The sequence below is a fragment of the Leptosomus discolor genome, chromosome 2 (assembly GCF_034619465.1).
Source record: "Leptosomus discolor isolate bLepDis1 chromosome 2, bLepDis1.hap2, whole genome shotgun sequence".
NCBI lineage: Eukaryota > Metazoa > Chordata > Aves > Leptosomiformes > Leptosomidae > Leptosomus > Leptosomus discolor.
Genome location: NC_141392.1, coordinates 24,651,674 through 24,670,705, shown reverse-complemented (window position 1 = coordinate 24,670,705; position 19,032 = coordinate 24,651,674). Strand labels below are relative to the sequence as shown.

The window sequence follows — 19,032 nt, the reverse complement described above, 5'->3', positions numbered from 1 at the left end:
GGGGGATCTGGCTAGCCGTGCCAGTTGAGTTAACGGTGCCATATTCAGTATGTTATGAAATACCTACTACTTGTAACTGGAATGTTGTATTGCAGCACTTTTATACATGTATATGGAACAGTGTAAGCTGAATTAAACGGGTCCAGTACATTATACTCACCAGTCTGAGGAAAATGACCAATTATTGCAGAGTTAATGATGGGAGGGTGTGCTGCATTATAGCCTTACCGTTGGGGGCTGTTAACAGGCACAACGTCCTGAACGTGGTTGAACCTGGGGAATAAGGTAGGGGGGAGAGGGCAGCGGGTCCTCCTCGCTTCCATGTTCGTTTTTACGTGTGGAGGAAGTAATCTGAGCAACGCCGAGGCTGAGCCTAAGGTGCAGCGAGTCGCGCTGTTCGGACCTGCCCTGCGCCGCCTTTAGCTCCGCTAAATCGGAATTTATTATTTTATATATTGATTTTTTTTCCCCTCTCTGAGGAGGGCGGCAGGGAGGGCGGGAGCCGGTCGCGCCGGCCAAGGGGCAGCGCCGCCCGCATCCAATAGGATGATTAAGGAGGCGTGGCCTCCCGGCAGAAGCGGGTGGGATTGGTGGAGCTCGGGCAGCCAATGAGAAGGCGGTGGGAGGCCGCGGCGCGCCTGCGCGGCGGGTTTGAATCGTCGGCAGCGGTTGGGGCGGGCGAGTCGGGCATGGAGGCGGCCGTGGGGTGAGCGGGGAACCGCCGGGCCGGATCGGGCCGGGCCGGGCTTCGGGGCCGCTGTGTGCGGGGAGGGCGCCGGGAGGGCAGGGGGCCAGGTGCTGGGGGGCGGCCGGGGGTGCGTAGGGGAGAGGGAGGGGTGCAGGCCTGGCCTTTGCCCCGGGGGCGGTTGCGTCCCTCGCCGGGCTGAGCCTGGCGGTCTGCCCCTGGCCCAGGCTGACCTGCCCTTTGCCTTGCAGGAGCTACGAGGCTCAGATACGGAACTACCGAGGGACGGACCCGCTGGAGCCGTGGGACAGGTCGGCGCGCCCCTGGCTCGGATGTTAGCATCGCTGCTGGGGCGGGGCAGGGCAGGGTTGTAACCTGCTTGAGTGTGTTTCAGGTACGTGCAGTGGGTGGAAGGATGTCTTCCTCTTCAAGAAAAACAAAACCGCTTGCCTGGTCTCCTGGAGCAGCTTGTGAAGATGTTCTTAAGTGACACGAGGTACCACCAAGATGCAAGATTTGTTAACTACTGCATTAAACTGGTAGGTATACACTCTTTAAGGAATTAAGCTGTCCTAAAAAAATAAAGTTGTCCCACTATTCTGTAGTTCTGGGACTGTAAAAAGTTGTGGGAGGAAAAGGAGCTCTCAGGGATGGGGCATGGAATTTAGATGTATTGCTCTCTGCGGGAGCTCTGAGAACTTTTCAGTCTTGCTGAAGGATGGCAATTTTTTTAAAGTTTTATTACTATTAGAGCTGTTATCTTGCGAGAGATATCTTATCTGCCAGTGGTTTTATCTTTAGAAAATAATGCTTTCCTATGATGGTAATTAAGAAATTGTTATTGGGTTTTTTGCCTACAACTTCCTTGGATGGTTTTGAAAGTGCTTATGGCTTATGTATCTTTATTTTATGCAGGCAGAGTTCATCACATCTCCTTGCCAGTATTTTGACTACCTCTACGGACAGGGAATTGGTGCAAAAGCATCTAACTTCTATGTTGCCTGGGCTCAGCAGCTTGTAAATGAAGGCAACATGCAGTGTGCAGGAGCTGTCCTTCAAAAAGGACTTCACAACCAGGCACAGCCACGAGAGAGCTTGCAACAGCTGTATTGGTAATTCTGATGTGTCTTTTAGTTGTTGAGCTATTCAGATAACATAAGGTTAGGGTTTTGTTTTTCCTTCATGTGCATATGCCCTGTGCTGTAGCAGAGGTAGGCCAATGATGATTTTTGTTAGAGGCTTAACGATACTTCTTGGCTGTTCAATATTTGTTGGATGTATTGACAAAAACTGTACCAACGTGTCTTCAGTGAAAGCTTTTTTATTTTTGTGAATGTGAAGCTGACAGGATATGTCCATATACAGTAATTAGTGCCCTGTAACTAACCTGAGTTTTTTGGTGTTGCTTGTCATGGCATGATGACCATACAAGGAAATCAAAGGTTCCTGGGGGATGGGGAGGAATGAGGGACAGGTGACTTAGTGATAATAACTGACATTTCTTGCAATTTAGCTGGCTGAAGAATTATGATCCTCGGAATCCTCCTTTACAAGGTGAGTCTAAAGATACCTGCCTGTGAGCTGTAGCTCAATTATATGAATCTTTTACCTGATCAGTTTGTTTTGCCACTGAAGAAAATAAGTTTCCTGTAGAAAATGATTTTGTTTTTTCCCTGTTTTCCTGGCCATATTTAAAAATCTTAAGGGGAGTGTATTTAAAACGAGGTATTAGTTTTCCAATGCTTAAAGTTAATAGAAATTCATAAATGAGAAAATTATTTCTACTCATTAATGCAAACCTGTATTATCTGTCCCAGGTTCTGCTGTTATAAAACCACTTCAAACTTCACATGCTGCAAATCAAATGGCTCCTCAAAAAGGCGTTTCAAATCTTAATGACCCAGTTTATGCTTGCAGAAATCAGGTAAATGACTATTAATAAGGGGCTTAGACATTGTGGGGAAAAATGTGAAGCCCTCACATGAAGTTTAGATTGATAGGCTTGGCTGAATAAGAAAGATAAAATATACTAACTATATCGGGTATATCTCAAAAATGTTTCTGATGGCTTTATGCTATAAGCGTCTTATCTTCATAGAAATATCTCAATTGGGAAGCACTGGGACACACTTTTTAGTCACTTGACACATTTCCAGAACCACAGGCAAAGTCTGATCCGTCCGGCTGGTTAGCATTCTTTTGAGGAATAGCATTATGGATAGATTCTGTGCCAGTCATGCTTCTTGGAAATTGCCAAGATTGAATACCAAATTGAATTTTGGTGAAATTCAAGTTACTTCTCAAATACCATCTTTTAAGAACGAATGAAAGATAATGCCAGAGGAAGAAGAGAAATTTCCAGGATGCTCCTCAGTGGGATGGTGGCTTCTTGTAAAAGTCAGTCTGTTGAGCTGGGAAATGACTAGGAGATGACTTGATCACAGTTCACAAGTGCCTCTGTAGCTTGCCAGGTCAGTCTCTAACAAGTTTCAGATGAGGTTCTGTTCATACTTCATGGAGATCCTGAGTTAACATTACAGTCCAAATCCCATCACTCTGTGGTCATCTTCCTTCACCCCCTTCCCCACAACAAACCACAGAAAAAGAAACCATACTTCTAACTCTGCTACGTACCAGAATGCAGCGCACTCGTTCTTCTGAGGTTTGGCAGAGCTTGTTATGATTCTTCACAGTCTTTCTGGCACAGTCAGATGAAAGGTGAACAGGGGCTGGAATTAAAGAATGAGAGACTGCGGGTAGGAAACTGATGTAACCTTTTGCAACTTGGTCCTGTTTTTTTAAAGTGGTCGTGACTCTCAGCTTGATCTTGTTTGCAAATACCGAAAGGCATCTTGGATGATGGAATGAAGCTTAAAACTTACTACATCTGCTGCCTGTTCCTTAGCCCTGAGGTTGGATAGCTTGTCAAAGAAAGAAATTGGGTGGGGCCATCCAGTCTGTTCTTAGCAAACTCAGATGATCTATAACTTACATGCCTGTTTTTCGGAATAGAAACTACCTGTTCAGCTAGTTCCGGTGTCCTTTTGGACTGTGGTTTCCAGAACTACATCTGTCTCTCTAAGTTCTCTGGGATCTTGTTTGTCTTCCAAAAGCTTTCAGAAGTTACAGCAAACTGTTGTATGGCTAATTCTTCAGGATTAACTTCCTTGGGCTCTGATGACTTGTAGAGTTCTCTTTCTGATCTCTTCCTGCCATGCTTATGGTCTGAATTGTCGTTTCTTCAATCAGAATTAAATATTAGGGGCTTTGTCGTTGCTAGTCTTGTCAAAATGAATGGTTAACTATAATATTGGAATTCCTTGGGTTTTTTTTATTTCCCCTGTCCTGCTTTAGGGTCCTGATTCTGCTGGTACTCAGTCCTGTTCTTCTGGTGGAAAAGAAGTGTAAGTGTTTGGGGTTTTTTAAGGTCACGCTATGGGAAAATTAACATGCTCCTAGAATGAATCCAATAAACTTGAGTAGAGCTTACTCTTATTTTTCCTCACAGAAAGTATGTTACGTACATCTCCAAATCTGAAGTTATTCCTAAGTCATCATCTGCTGTTGTCGAATGTGAGCAGGTTGCAATGTACGATAAAAACCTGCTCATATGTGAAGGCTCTGAACTTTCATTTGAGGAGCTGAGAGCCAAGAGATACCTCATGAAATACGAGCGCCTTAGAAGACAGCAACAATCAGGTATTCGTCTCTTTCCAGCTAGCTGTTTCAGAAACATTCTCATATTCTTGGAAAACTAGTACTTGGCTGCATTAATTTCCTTTCAACCTCTCTATTGAAACAAAAAAACTTTCTCAAAGCCCAGGTTAGTGTCCCCATGCAGAAACAGGGTGGGGTGAGCTTGGAAACATCGGGTAACATGCTAAATGACTGACATCGATATTTACTGTTTAAGCTCATCCCCTGCATTTGTCTTTTCAAACCTAGATTTTCATTCAGAGCTGTGTTTCTTCTGAGGAAATGGGAGGGAACCATGAGCAGCTTTTAGCTGTACTAGTTACCCTGATGTGAGCTCTACTTGCGGCTCTCTGCCACCTTTAATTCAAGATTGGGAGTATCTTGGTTCCTATCAGTAGGCTGTAATCAGAGGTAGCCCAGAGTATGCCTTAAACTGCCATGTGATTATGCATGATGCCACACTTTGTCCTTGGCCCAAGTCAATCAAAGGCCTGCTGCCGTGAAGAGCGCCGCTGTCTTCACTTGGCCTTCTTGGCGAGTGTAGCTGTGGGATGCCCCTTGTACAGTCAGCGGTGGCAAGCTTGTAGCTAATGGTCTCAAGGCATAGAAAAGGCGAAGTTTGTGATTAGAAGTAATGCTTTTGTTTGCTGAATGATGAAATTTTGAGGAAAAAGTAGGTGGGCTTTCAAATAGACAAATTAAGTCTTAGAGAAGCAAAACCAAAACTGAGTGCAAATAAAGAGCAACTGCTCAGAAGTGAGTTAGTTGTGTATCTGACCATTTATAAGGGGCAGGGGGAAGTTGCTGGGGGATTTTGCTGGACAAAAGAATTCTCATTTGGTAAGGGAAGAAATGGATGAATTGTAGTGAGTGGAACAGGGAGAGATTCGGTGGGAGGGAAGATGCTAATGCATTTTTAAAACAAGTGGTTGAGTGGCACCACAAGCGCACACCAGGTGAGAGGTAGGCTAGCCTGTGAACTCTGCTGAAAAGCATTAGGGCTGCTGAGAGGTTAGGCACCAAGTCTTGTGGGAAATACCTGCTTCTCCTAAAATTTTGCCTCTAGATCTGATGTCGTCCTGCAGTTGCACAGACTATATATATCTAAACTTTAAATTCAAGCAGCTTGTAATGTCTGTGTTGAGAAACTCATTTGGATGCTGGTTAACTGTTTCACTTAATATCATTGTTTAATCCTTAGAAGAAGAAGAAAGAGACTCCGTAAGGAAGAAAGAGTCAGCTGTCCTTGAAATGCAAGCCCTGGAGCAGAAGCTGGAACAGCTCACCCAGCTCACCAAAAGCTTGGAGGAAACTAGACTAGAAGCAGCATCTACAACATCAGCTGAACCAAATCACATGGTGGTAAGTATGTGCTGTGATCAATATGAGCCACTCTTCATGAATTTGTCTCACGAAATTAAGCTATGCTTTAGACTAACCAGAGCAGATTGTTAACCAAATCTGGAAGTTCAGGCTGCAATACCTGACTAATATAGATACCTGGCATAACTTCAAATACTTCATTACATATATCTTCATTGTTAAACCCAAAAGTTGTTTTTTATTTCTCCACAATTTAGTTTTAGTTACATATGAAATTTCTCTTTATGTGTGAAAAACTATTCTAGTTGTGCAGAAATAAAAGGGGAAATGGCAATGGCTATACTTGTAGGGAGGTGTTTGAGTGTTTTCTGAACATTTCTCATCTCTAAAGGTGCATCCACATGTGACACCCAGTGCAGCTCTACAGCAGAACTGGATGGTGTCTTGTCAAAGTTCAGATCTGCGAAACGCCAAAGGTCTGGTGCCAGAACAGCCTCGAAGTACTTCATCCTCCACTGCTCTTACGCTGCAGTCAATGAAACCCGCTGGCCAGCGGATGACTTCAGCCTCCCTGTGGGAAGTGACATGTAAGAAGGATGCAGTCAAAACTCAGCTAGAGCACCCTCCATTCAATGTTTCAGCTCAGGAACAGGCACATCCTGACTCGACTCTCAACTGGAGCACTGGAGAACAGTACGTATAAACAGGCTAATTCCTGCTCTGCGAATTGTGCAGTCTTCAGTATCTATACTTCAGCTGAGAAATAACTAAAAAAGGAGTCTTTTTCTTCCTCTTCTGGAAAAAAAATCTGAACTAGCCTGTGGAAACCATTGTTTAGACATAGATCAAACTGTATAACTTCCAGTCTTCATTTCGGTTTTTAATTCCTTTAACCCTGTGTTTAATTGTAATAACCGAAAGAAAATTCGGTGTGTGACTGAAGTAATTATTCAGCATTGCTGTTCCTGGCATGTCTGAAATAAACAATGGCTTCTGCTTAGTTCATGCAGATCTCATACATTACATCTTGGCCACAAAGGTCTCCAGAGAAGAAAGGTGCTTGTATTTACCTTCTGCGTTCTTGCCGCCGTGACTTGGCTGATACAGGAAACAAAACTGGGGGGCAGAGGGAGAAACCTAGGTTGGCACAGCAAGCATGGCTGAGTAGGCTTGGCCAACAAGAGGAAATGGAACCAGTTGTCATTTGCTCATGGGATTATTTGGAGGCAAACTGTTTCCAAGAAGAGTATTTAATACCTGCGTTTTAACCTTTTTATAGGACTCTGCTGTCTGTCAGGTTTTATACCTATTGGCAACTGTATGAGAAACTTTCTGGGGGACAGTCTCTGATGATACTCTAAAGGATCTCTCACTTGCTTTATTTATGTGACTAAAAAGAGTCGTTCATGGGGTGGGGGGGAAATAAAATTGCTAGTTGCTGTCTGTCTGGGATGTTTCCTTTGTTTTAGGCTGGGAAAGGCCTCCTTACTGCTTAGGGTGAGGTACTGTCAAGTCCTGAACTGGAGCTGAATTTAAATATGGCTTTTATCTCGATCTAATGTTCTTCATCTTTCCTTTGAAGACACCCTAATAAGAGATCCAGCAGACTAACTGCTTCTGTGGATGTGAAAGAAGGTAATAAGCCCAGTTTTGATAAAAGACTGATGCTATTGGTATGACTGCTACTGGCTGGAAATCAATAGCATGTGGCTACTAGTTCTGACCCAGCTCAGCTTTCTGACTTTCCTAACTCCATCCCTGCATGTTTGGGCAATGCTTCTATATCCATGGAGCCAGACCCTCTTTCCACCCTCTGCAATTCCTTTTTGTTTGAGCTCAGTCAGGAGTTTGCTGTTTGTCCTTGCTGGCTTCCTGCCTGCTTGCCTTTCTGTGTCAGAGTGGGTCATTCCTGTGAACTGCAGTCCTCAGAGGCCACTCAGCTGTCCAAGGTCCCTCCTGCCCTTCAGGACAGTCTCTCTTGGGAACCTGCTAAGCGGATCTCTGAACAAGCCAAAATCTCTGCCAAAATTCTGGGTTGTCGTTCTGCTAATTGTCTTGTTTACTTCTCTTACTAATGTTTTGCTAGCCACTGAAATGTTAATAAACAATCCCAGGCTGCTTCAGAAATGATCTCGCCCTTCTCATTTCTAGCATCTAGAGTTGGAAGTTCTTCCTTTGCTTCTGGAAATGCTTCTCAAGCTACCCCAAACACCTCGCTGGGAGGAGCAATGCAGGCAACACCATTCAAAGTGCAGCCTTCACCTACAGTTCATACGAAGGAAGCGTTGGGTAAGCATCTGGAATAACATGCTGGTTCCACTGGGATCTTGCCTGGTAATTTTAGTGAAGCCTAATACACAAGGAGGCTATCTAGCGATGGGCATGTGTGCCATTCAGTCAAAAAGGAAACTAAAATAAATGGTATTGGTACTTTTCTTCTGCGATTGACTGGATGACCCAAAACTTTGACTGGATGACCCAAAACTTTGACTGGATGACCCAAAACTTTGACTGGATGACCCAAAACTTTGACTGGATGACCCAAAACTTTGACTGGATGACCCAAAACTTTGACTGGATGACCCAAAACTTTGACTGGATGACCCAAAACTTTGACTGGATGACCCAAAACTTTGACTGGATGACCCAAAACTTTGACTGGATGACCCAAAACTTTGACTGGATGACCCAAAACTTTGACTGGATGACCCAAAACTTTGACTGGATGACCCAAAACTTTGACTATGTTCTTCAGATCTAGGCAGAGTAAAACTTAGCTGAAGAAACAGATGCTTTAATAACATCCCAGCAGCCACAAGCAGTGACTCCTGGATGAGTCACTGGTGATATGACTGCCAGGCTTCTCTGGGCAGCGTGTTCTCTGAGCTGCTCTTGTCAGTACTGCCAGGGACTCCCGTTTCTGAGGTGAAGACCTACACCAAACTAACGTGGAAGAATGTTAGTAAGTCAGCTCTGGTTGATGTTGAGCTTCCCCCAAAGCTGAAACAAAGTCTTTGGTTATTTAACAGACGTCAATTCTAAACTTTGCTTTTTCAAAATCCTAGAAGGGAAATTGCAATTGTATTTCTGATATCAGATACGGAGTAATAATATCCTGATGCTGTTTTATCCCTTTTGTACTCTTCTGCCATGTTCTTCTGTTTTGGTAGTAAGCCCAATAACTGCTACTGTGTAGCAAACTGATGCAGCTGAATATATATCTGTAAAAATAATAACTAAAGAAAAGCTCGTGCTATTCATTAGTTTTCTGAATATCTAAGAAGGTAAAGGAGAATTTGCTCCTTTAGGCAAATTTGGTCTCATCTTACGAAAAAAAAAAAGGCCATGGCACCAACAAGTATGCGTTGGCCAAGTCAGATCTTCCTGTGTTTGTTCAGTTGTCTGGAGTGTTTAAATGCAATATGAAGGAGTAATTGGTTATTGTTATTTGATAAATGATAATAATTAATTGCTGTTTGATTTGACTATATGCAATGGAAGAACCTCTGAACATTTCTTTTACTGGGGGTGGTATTCTTGTGGGTTTTATTTCTTTTTTTCTTAGGATTTCTCATGGATATGTTTCAAACACCCATCTTGCCTGAACCATCTCCTCTTGAAGAAAGTGAGGAACAATTTGAAATCTTTTGCAGAAAACGTGGTGTGTACTATTTATTTTTTTTGTCCGTGGTATTTCACTCCTTTATTTCCCATTTACCCCTCCCACCAGTCCACATAATGTTGAGATAAGTAGTTGTTTAAGTAGGTGTGAAGAAGCAACTTCTTTCCTGAAAATCTAATTTGCTGACAATTTCTGAATTTTGATGTACAGTCCAAGAATGGCAGAAGCACTTTGCTGTTAGCAAGCCTATTAATGTGTGTATTGAACATGTTGCTCCTCTGTAGAGACTTCTCTGGTATTTAAAACTGAACTTTGAAAAGCGCACAGCTGGTACTTTATATGGGTAAAGCTTTTTTCTAAAACATTTTGCAGGCTGGGTGTTAGTATCTGAATTGCCAGCTTATTGTAACAGTTAAAATTGTCTGAAAACCAGGCAGCAGCAGTGGCTTACAACAGTGAGCACAGAGATTTTTCACAACTGGTCAGATGCAGCCGACAAGGCATCTGTACTGGCCAGTCTTGGTTTTGAGACGGGTAAAACTTCTCCATTTCCAAGAGCTTATAGGAGAGATTAATTGAATGGCAATTCTGAGTGTGCTCCTTGCCTAGCTGGATGCAGTCATGACCATCAGTTGCCTGGTTAGGGGTCAAAATGGGACTGTTTATATAATCTTTTTTGGGTGAAGATAATGTTGGTTATCTTTTATTTTTAAGAGCCTGATGGAAGTGTGAAAACTAATGTTGTTGTCCCTGTCATGCCTGCATTTTCTATCTTTGAAGATGAGAATGAAAAAGAGAACAGTGGGTAAGGAGGAAAAAAGTGACAGCTGATTTCAGTTTATTAAGAATTACATATAGGATTGATTCTATTCCATATAATTTTGCTGTGACTGTGTTTGCAGTATGAGGTTTGGCTTGAATACAGTCACTAGCAGCTGTGTGGAAGTGGCATGAGAAAGCTGTAGTTGCTTCTCTGTGGAATTGCACAACTTTCCTGTTTGGACAGTGTGCTTGAGATGCTTAATTTTCTGAATAACTGCGGATATCTTGTTTCTTTGAGCTACTGCAACTTCTCTAAGTACCTGCAAATGGGATTCTTTAAAAATTTTTTTTTTTTTTTTAAAGTTAAAACCAGCAAGTCTTTGTTATGATCAGTCTGCCTGGGGAAGTTTCTGCGGAAAAGCTATTCTAAACTACCTGTTTTCTCAGGATCCCACAGCATAAAAAGAAGCCAGAAGAGCCCAGAACTATTGGAGAACGTCCCTTGACTGACTGTACAGTGGGTACAGAAGTGAGTGTTTGATCTTACTGTAAGAATTAGCCTTGAAAATAGGTTACGTAGTTATAGGGGATATCGGAGGTGGTTGTGTTTACGTTATGAATTCTTATGGGTGATACGCAGCTGTTAAGTCTAGATAGCCTTTCCCATTTCCTGCCAATGGGATGAACTGAAAAGTTGTTAATTTTCACAAAACTTCTAGGAGCTTGATAGAATAAATCTGACTGCAGCTGATGTGCATGTTTAGAATCTGTTTGAGGGAGGAAGAACAGGGAGCAAGAGATACTTAATGTTCTAATAAGCACCTACCAGTTTTCGTAGCCAAGGAGATGCATAAAACTTCAAGCTGCTTGGATATAAGTAATCACTAAGTAGCGAGATGGACTTTTTCAGAGTCTTGTGGCAAATTTTGTTGTCTAGCATTTTGCTGTGGTATTATTGCCAACATTCAGGTCTGATACAAAACTATATAAACCTGTGATTTAAGTTATGTTGCCTTTCCTCTAAGTTTCTAATACTGTAAGTTGACACATGCAGACTCAACATTATTGAAAGTGGCTGCAGAGGCTGCTGGTAGGTTACAGTGCAGCTCTAGCACATAGTTTCGATGACTTGGTTTTAAATCTTTATATATCTTTTTTCCTGTCTAGGAAGAAACAGGGACACCAGAGTTCTTGAGGGATGACTATACAGTGTGGAATGTACCAAGTAGTAATAAAACGTTAGCTCCCAGTCCAAACAGCACAAGAGACTTTGCACGAGCTGCCCAGCTTGTATCGACACCATTTAATTACCTGTCAGCACATTCGCGACAAGCTTTGGAGGACAAAGGTAAAATAATGAATATTTCAGGTTGAGAGCGTGTGATTCAGTACTGCATAACTCCATTTCTGTGCCCTGGTTACCTCGCAGGCTTTGCTGAATACTACATAGGTATGGCTGCCACTGCTGCCGCTTCTGAGTATGTGTTCCTGGCAGAACAGCAGCTGGGAGTGTGGGCTGGCCCAGCACACAAGTTTTCCAAGAATTTTTAATTGAGGGAATAAGAGAAGGTGGCGAGGGACAGAGAGGGGCTTTGCCTGTGCTGTCGAACTGCTGTTCTGAACTGTTCCAAGGGGTTGTAAACAGGGAAAAAATTGACTGACGTCCCAGCACCACCTTCTTCTGGGGACACCTTTATGCTTGTCTGCCCCTCTACAGAGGTAATACGCTCCCTGAAGAAATCAAGCTGTTATCTTTATTCCTCTATTTTTAAATAGGCTTGTTCAGTTCTAGCTTTTGTGATACCTTAGCAGCTTTCACAGCCGTGGTGTGGTTTAACCTTCTTATCTCAGTAAGAATACTCTAAAAGTGCCTGCCTTTGGGGAAAATAAACATTTCCTATTGTTGTTGCTCCATTTGTTCAGGCTGTGGGGATGACTTGCCACAAATGGATTTGGAGTTCTCTGAAGAACTGCACAAGCAGACAAAAACTAAGAAGCTAAGGTATGTCCTGACTCGCTGAGATTTTCAAGGCTTGAGAGTGCTGGGCAAATCTATGCCAGAGCAGGCAGGTCTGTTATGCTGCTCTCGATGCAAGTTTTCCAAGTAATCTGGAGCTGATGTATTTGTGTCAGACGGACTCCACTTAGCATACATCTCAGCATTTTGTGGAGGTAAATGAACCTGGATGTGATGATAATGTTCCTGAAAATGCTCCTATGATTTAAGTTTTCTGACACGTTTAAATTAAAAGTTAACTGTCCAGAAAGTTTTAATGGCTGTGTATGTAAAACTACTGCTTTCTTTTCGATATTGGCTGAACTTGTTGGCCGATGAACTTTGAAGTTATTAGACTATGAGTAGCACGGTATGATGAAATCTTATTTTCTCAAGAAATGTCAGTTTCATTCATCTTAATGTTGATTATGGCCAAAGTCACAAGAATAGACATTTGACACGTTTTTGCTTACTGAAGATGCAAAACTATCATGGCAGTACTGTCAATAATCTTTTGCTTTAAATATGTAGCCCTGCTCTTGAACACATTGCAGAGCAAGGAGAGCCTCAAGGAAATGTCTTGAAACACGGAAACAGAATTCAAGGAATTGCTCCAGCTGCTTCTCAAAGATTGCATGAGCAGACTGCCACAAGCAGAACTGAATATTCCTCCTCTCTTGAGGGGGACAAAATTTCCCACGAAAAGCTGTCTGGAGCTGGGCAGGATAGGACAGCCCAGAGCATTAGAGCTGCAGGTACGGAGCGTTGCCGACAGTTTTCTTCCACCAGGCTCAAGATCCGCAGCGGTGTCACATTCTTGCAGCAGTCCTTTGTTCTAACATGAAGGTGGTCACTGCAGCGAGCAAACTGTCTTGTGGCTCCTGCAGGGAGATCGCTGTGCATGTACGAGAGGTAGGGAAGGACAAGTGTGGGTTGTACCTGTATCACGTGATGCCAAGGATATTCTGAAGTATAGGAGTACTCAGGAGTATCTAAGGATTCTTTGCTAGTTGAGACTCAAATACTTCAGAAACATCTGTCTTTCTGGGCAAGTTTAACAGGGAAGACGTAGGTATAAAAGCTGGATTGTCAAAATTGAGGAATACTTGACTTACACCTCTTTGATTTTTGGGGGAGGGTTCTGTTGGTTTTTTGTTTGTTTGGGTTTTTTTTTTTCAGATTGGTGATTCTCATTCAAATATAAGCTTGTGTTACCACTTTGAAACAACACTTTTCTTATAGCTCAAATATTTTTCTTCTTTCCATGAAGTCCTTGTTGAGAACCCTTGGGATAAGGAATTGATTTGTAAATTCTTATCAGAGCTTCCCAAACCACTCCACACCTATGCCAACTACTTTGAGTGGAAATCTACTCTTCCATCCATCAGAATGAAGGCTGAACTCCCACTGGGTAAGAGCTACTTCAGACATTTCACGTTAAAGCATTTTTTTGAAGTTTTTCTGGGCACCTCTGAAATTCAGTTTACTCACGCGTATATCCAGATACCTTCCAGATTATCTAAACCTCCGATTTTAAATTAGACCTGTTTTTTTTGGTTTGTGTTTTGTAGCATAAGCATTTTTAATTAGGCACTCTGAGTGGGGAATTTTCCTATTTTCCTTTCATAGCAATCTGTGACACAACTCTCAAACTCTGTATAGAACAGCAGCCATCCTGTGTCAACAAAATCTGTACGACAGTAATTGCAACATACTTGTATGACTGAAACATTAGTGTTTACTTTTTAAGGAGTGCACTTTGGAATTTGATTACTTCCAGGAGTCAGACTAAAATAGAAATGCTAATTTTCAGTGTGTGGCACTTCACGGCATGCTTGTTCTCAAGAGTGAATAGACTCTCCTATGGAAAGGCTGGCTAGCAAGAAGGGACTTGTGGAGAAAGACTAGCACTAGAGTTACAGCAGTAACTCAGATAGGGCGGTGCACTTTTTTTTTTAACTTTTTTTTTTTTTTTCCCCTGAGTAGTGATGTCTCTTCTGTAAAGTTTGCAAGCAGGACTTGATGTTGTTAATCTCTTAAAGGTTCCAGCTCATTCCATGTGGACTGCTTAGTTGGAGAGGGAGCTTTTGCTCAAGTCTATCAGGCTTCCATTCTGGATGCAAGTAATCCCAGAAACAATCAGAAAGTAATATTCAAGGTAAGTAGTGTTGATTCAGAATAGGTCTGCTGGAAAATTTGTGAATCTTATAGTAATGACACCTACCCTGGGTGGATTCTGCTGAGTTTTCTTGTTTACAAATACAAAGTAAAGCATATTGGTGCATCCTCAAAGCCTTGTTCAGATCGAGTGCTGTGATGTCCGAGTCATTCTACATAGGAAGTTATTTATCCTCTTGACTCGACTTGCCTCTTCATCTCTTCTATGTGAGGTAGTCACAAGGAGTAACAATTACAGCCAGGCTATTTTTTCTCAGCTGAACAAAGGCAGCTACTTGTGCAAGTGCTCTTAGTCCATGGAAAACGAAAATGTATGGATTGATGATAAAATTTGGACCGCTTTCTTTTCCAGATACATGCCCAGAAGCTGTTTTGCACTTTGTGCAGCCAGCCTCTTTGGTGGCAGCTGCCTATTAGGTAAACTTTGCTAGGTAATACCTCTCTGGTGCAGTTTATTAATAAACACACTTGTCTTGATGGCGGTTGTAGATTGAGCAGCTCCATCTCTGCTCTGCCCAGTCTTCTTCCAGACTGCTTCAGTGCAGGAACAAGCAACAGATGATAGCATGTGTTTACATCAGAGCTGCTGCCAAAAGCAAAGTCTGTACAACTGCGAGGTCGGCTTAGCCCAAGAGGGTTGTACTAGGTCACGCGTCCCTGCATCTGCCGCTGCTGGGGAGGACGTGAGTGCAGTTACTACAGTCTGGCCAAAACATGGTTATGTGATTGAGCTGACACACACACACACACTCCCCCCTTTAGCCTCTCTACATCGGATCTACCTTTGCAATCTTTCTGTGGATCTCCTCTGCAACGTTTAATGTCTTAGCAAAAATCTTTTTAGTGTCAACACCTTAACTGAGAGCTTTCTGGTATGTAGAGGTGACCGAGAGTTGGTTGTTGGTTGGGGTTTTTTTGAGCATCAGGTATTTAATGTAGCAGGGGAAATAGTAGGGGAAGGAATTGGAAGGGTTTTCCCGTTTTCACTTCAAAAGCCTTCTCTCTGACACAAAATGTCTGTTGCCAGCAGAAACACCGATGTTGCAGAAAGACCGACGCTTTAAATAACACGAAAGGGTGTATAAGCCAAAATGGAATCGTGGCGTGTAACTGAAGTCTTGGTTCGTTGAGTGTATCAACCTGAGGTTAATTACTGTAGATATAAGCGTTTTGTTTGGCCAAGAGGAAAAATGCCTAGTCTGCTATTAAAAAACAACAACAAAAAAACCCAACTTGAGATGAACTTCTGCTTTTTATGCTAACAGATTTTTCTTAGTAAATCAACTTTTTGGTTACAGGTCCAGAAGCCTGCCAATCCTTGGGAGTTCTATATAGCAACACAACTGGTAGAAAGGCTGAATCCAAGTATACGCCATCTCTACATCCACTTTTTTTCTGCTCATTTCTTTCAAAATGGAAGCATTTTGGTTGGTGAGCTCTACAACTATGGAACATTGCTAGTAAGTGTAAACAGCTCATGCTCTGGAACACCTATATTCTTTTTGGAGTGCTATTATATTAGAATATTCGGATGTCTGCTCTGCTCTTCTCCACTTTATGGGCCTTCATTGTGAACATATTCTGTGTTTATCAACATGGACCTCTGATCCATATCAGGTTGTTTCTGGGTAGGTGATGGTTCTGCCTTGTCTTTTTGTTTACAGAATGCCATAAACATTTACAAAAAGCTTCCTGAAAAGGTGATGCCTCAAGCACTTGTAATCTACTTTGCTGTAAAAATTCTTTACATGGTAGAAGAGCTCCACAGCTGCAAAATCATTCATGGTGACATTAAACCTGACAATTTCATACTTGGAGAAAGGCAAGTATTTTCTTTTGCTACCTGAGATTGCCAGCGTATCGTGGTATCGTAGCCTTGATACTTACATGATTGCTTCTTGTCGTCATGGTTGAAGGTTTCTGGACAACGATACATGTGACATAGATGGTCTCTGTCACGGCTTGACGCTTATTGATTTGGGCCAGAGTATAGACATGAAACTCTTTCCTGAAGGAACAGCGTTTACTGCAAAGTGTGAAACATCCGGATTTCAGTGTATTGAAATGCTGACGCAGAAACCGTGGAACTACCAGGTATAAGATTGTGTAGAGAGCCTGAATGTTTGGGGCTTACTGCATGCCCCCGGCTTGAGTAAATGGAGTACAGAAATAACTAGACTTTTACAGTAGAGTTGTGGATTCAGTTTGTTGCTTTAAAAATGCAATCCTGAATGCTTTTCTTGCAGAGCGCACCCTGTTGGCTCCACAGAGTGTTTTTCAGCTAATTTTTAGCGATCTCAATACATTTTTAATATGAAACTTGTTTATCCTTTGTTTAGACAGACTACTTTGGCATTGCAGCAACGGTCTACTGCATGCTCTTTGGTACCTACATGCAAGTGAAGAGTGAAAATGGTATCTGGAAGCCTGAGGGAGCCTTCAGAAGGTTGGTGTCAAAAATCTTTTAAAAACCTTCCCTTGTCTAGAAAGATGCATCATCATTAGACCAGATTGGATGGAGCCTTGAGCAACCTGATCTATGGGAGATGTCCCTGCCATGGCAGGGGGGTTGGAACTAGATGATCTTTGAGGTCCCTTCCAACCCAAACCATTCTGTGATTCAATGATTATCGTACCAGGTTTCTTTGAGGTTAGTTTCTGTCACAGCTTTTAGTGTTAGCTGCACTTCTTGATGCCCTAAAAAATGTGGGTGTTCGGTGCATGGGAACCACTTCATAAAAGTCACTGACTTAAGCACAGGAAGTGTTTCAGCAGTGCGCGTGTCGAGCTGCGCGGTGTCCTCAGCCTCTTGCTGCCTGGAAGGAGGAAACAACTAACGAGGAAAAATCCCACCGGTTCACTAAGTGGCATGCTGCAACGGAAACTGCTAGTATGATGTCACAGTGACGCCTGCAGTTGCTCCAGCCTGTAACTGGGGACGGAGCGGGGTAAATACAGGGAAATAGTCTTTTAACAGCTTGACTTCAGAACTTTTTTTGATGCATTTTTGTTTCTTTGCAGGCTGGCCAATGCTGACCTGTGGAAAGAGTTCTTTGAGAGCATGCTAAACATCCCCAGTTGCCACAGCCTGCCATCTCTACGAGTTTTGCGTCAAAGGCTGAAGGACTTATTTTGCAAGTCATACGCAAAGGAAATAAAGTTCCTTCGGAACAGACTTGTTGTGTTGCTCATAGAACACAAACGGTCACGAAAATAAGCATTTAGTTTGCACGGTTACTGAGGACTGGCATTTTATCAATGTGAAATCTTTTTGTAATAACTTCTTCTAAAAATAAATGTTCTTGGGGTTAACTTCAGGAATGGTAACTTGCATCTTTCTATGCTTTTGTGGAAAAAAATCATGCTAAAATTACTTGTTGGTTTGGGAGGCGTGGACGTGCTGGAGACTGTTTTTGAAAACAGGAATGAAATTCCAGACTGAGACCCTACCGTTATGGAAGACTCCCGCATCTCTTCTAAGAGAAGCGAAGGCAGCACTTGGAAGTGAAACAGCATATATGTAACATGGGCTGCGAGAGCGTGAACGCGTATAGCTTCCTACACCTGATCAGGGAAAAACCCATGGTCAGTAGGTGTAAGGAGGACAGATTTTCTGTAGGTGTCTCTTTTCCTAAAAAGCCACTGCAGGTAATTAATGAATAGGAGGAAATGCTGTTTTCAGTTAGTGATGAGATGAATGTACAGAGGAGCAATGACACTCCGAGTGCTCTTTGAGGTTTGGAGCTCCTCCAGTCACAGCCCTCTTGCTTTGCTCCTCTCAGGAGCTTCTAGGTTGAAACAAACAGATGTTTGACGATGAGATTTAGATTAGATAGGAGTGAGGTCACACCTACCAATTCTGTTCAACTCACTTCTGACCAGCCACAATGCAATTGTTAAAAAACAATAAAACCAAGAGGTAAATATCTCTCCTGGCTGGAATTGAAATGGTTGTTTTCTGGTCGTTATGAGGTTTTGTTTTCCTTTACTGTGGCAGAATATTGTGAAAATACTCTGGGAAAACACCAGGAAAGTGTTCCTTTAAAAGTTAACCTTATTCCTTTTTATCTATTTTTACATTTCTTAATTACAGCGGCTGTACACCAATGCGCTGAATTGCTGCCTACACAAGTCGCTCCTTTCTGTGAGGTTGGCTTGACTTTATAGCTATTGTGTGGATGCCTTACAAACAGTCAATAACGGCTGGCCAGCGGCGCAGCATGCTGACGAGAAGCCAGGATTGCTGGGACGATCCCAGCACCGAGATGCTTCTGTCGCTGAAGGTATTTTTCCTATCCGTGGGTAAAATGGGGAGCCGCAACCAGAAGTTGTGGGACCTGGGGTGATTTGTAAAGAAGACGAGGTATGGGGGAGAGGAGAGCCAGCAGCGCCGCATGGGGATATTAGCGCTCGACACGTGCGCGGCGTGCAAAAATACAGCATTTGGACTTTGTCAGCCTGGCTTTGCTGCCTGCAACTCCTCCTTGCTCAGACAGCATAGGAGTGATGTGTGTGCCTAATCTACTGAGAAGCTGGACAGCACTCTGCAGCGGCATGCTTCAGAGGGGCTCCAGGGGTGTTTGCAGCCTGCAGGATGCTGTTGTCCCGATGCTGCTCACAGTCGCATTCATGCAGTGCCCTTGTTTATAATCCTGTGAAATGGATAGAAAAAAAGGATGTTATATCAGCAGAGCCTTGGGGGGAGGCAAGGGCAGGAATTTTGTTTGTGCATCTATCCACAGGAGGGAGACAAACAACAGACTTTCATAA

The 19,032-nt window shown here is 42.8% G+C and overlaps 1 protein-coding gene across 1 annotated transcript; it reads left to right on the top strand.

Moving 5' to 3' along the window:
• Positions 1-608: 608 nt before the first annotated feature.
• Positions 609-17,479, top strand: BUB1 (BUB1 mitotic checkpoint serine/threonine kinase). The gene is made up of 25 exons (XM_086460380.1): positions 609-706; positions 937-996; positions 1,080-1,224; positions 1,601-1,797; positions 2,199-2,239; positions 2,503-2,609; positions 4,040-4,089; positions 4,194-4,384; positions 5,583-5,743; positions 6,096-6,397; positions 7,287-7,339; positions 7,856-7,993; positions 9,270-9,365; positions 10,041-10,131; positions 10,536-10,617; positions 11,256-11,436; positions 12,012-12,090; positions 12,616-12,839; positions 13,355-13,495; positions 14,127-14,242; positions 15,561-15,722; positions 15,927-16,084; positions 16,179-16,356; positions 16,602-16,708; positions 17,284-17,479. Exons 1-25 carry the CDS (start codon positions 609-611, stop codon positions 17,477-17,479), a joined length of 3,354 nt encoding a protein of 1,117 aa, XP_086316506.1.
• Positions 17,480-19,032: the final 1,553 nt, after the last annotated feature.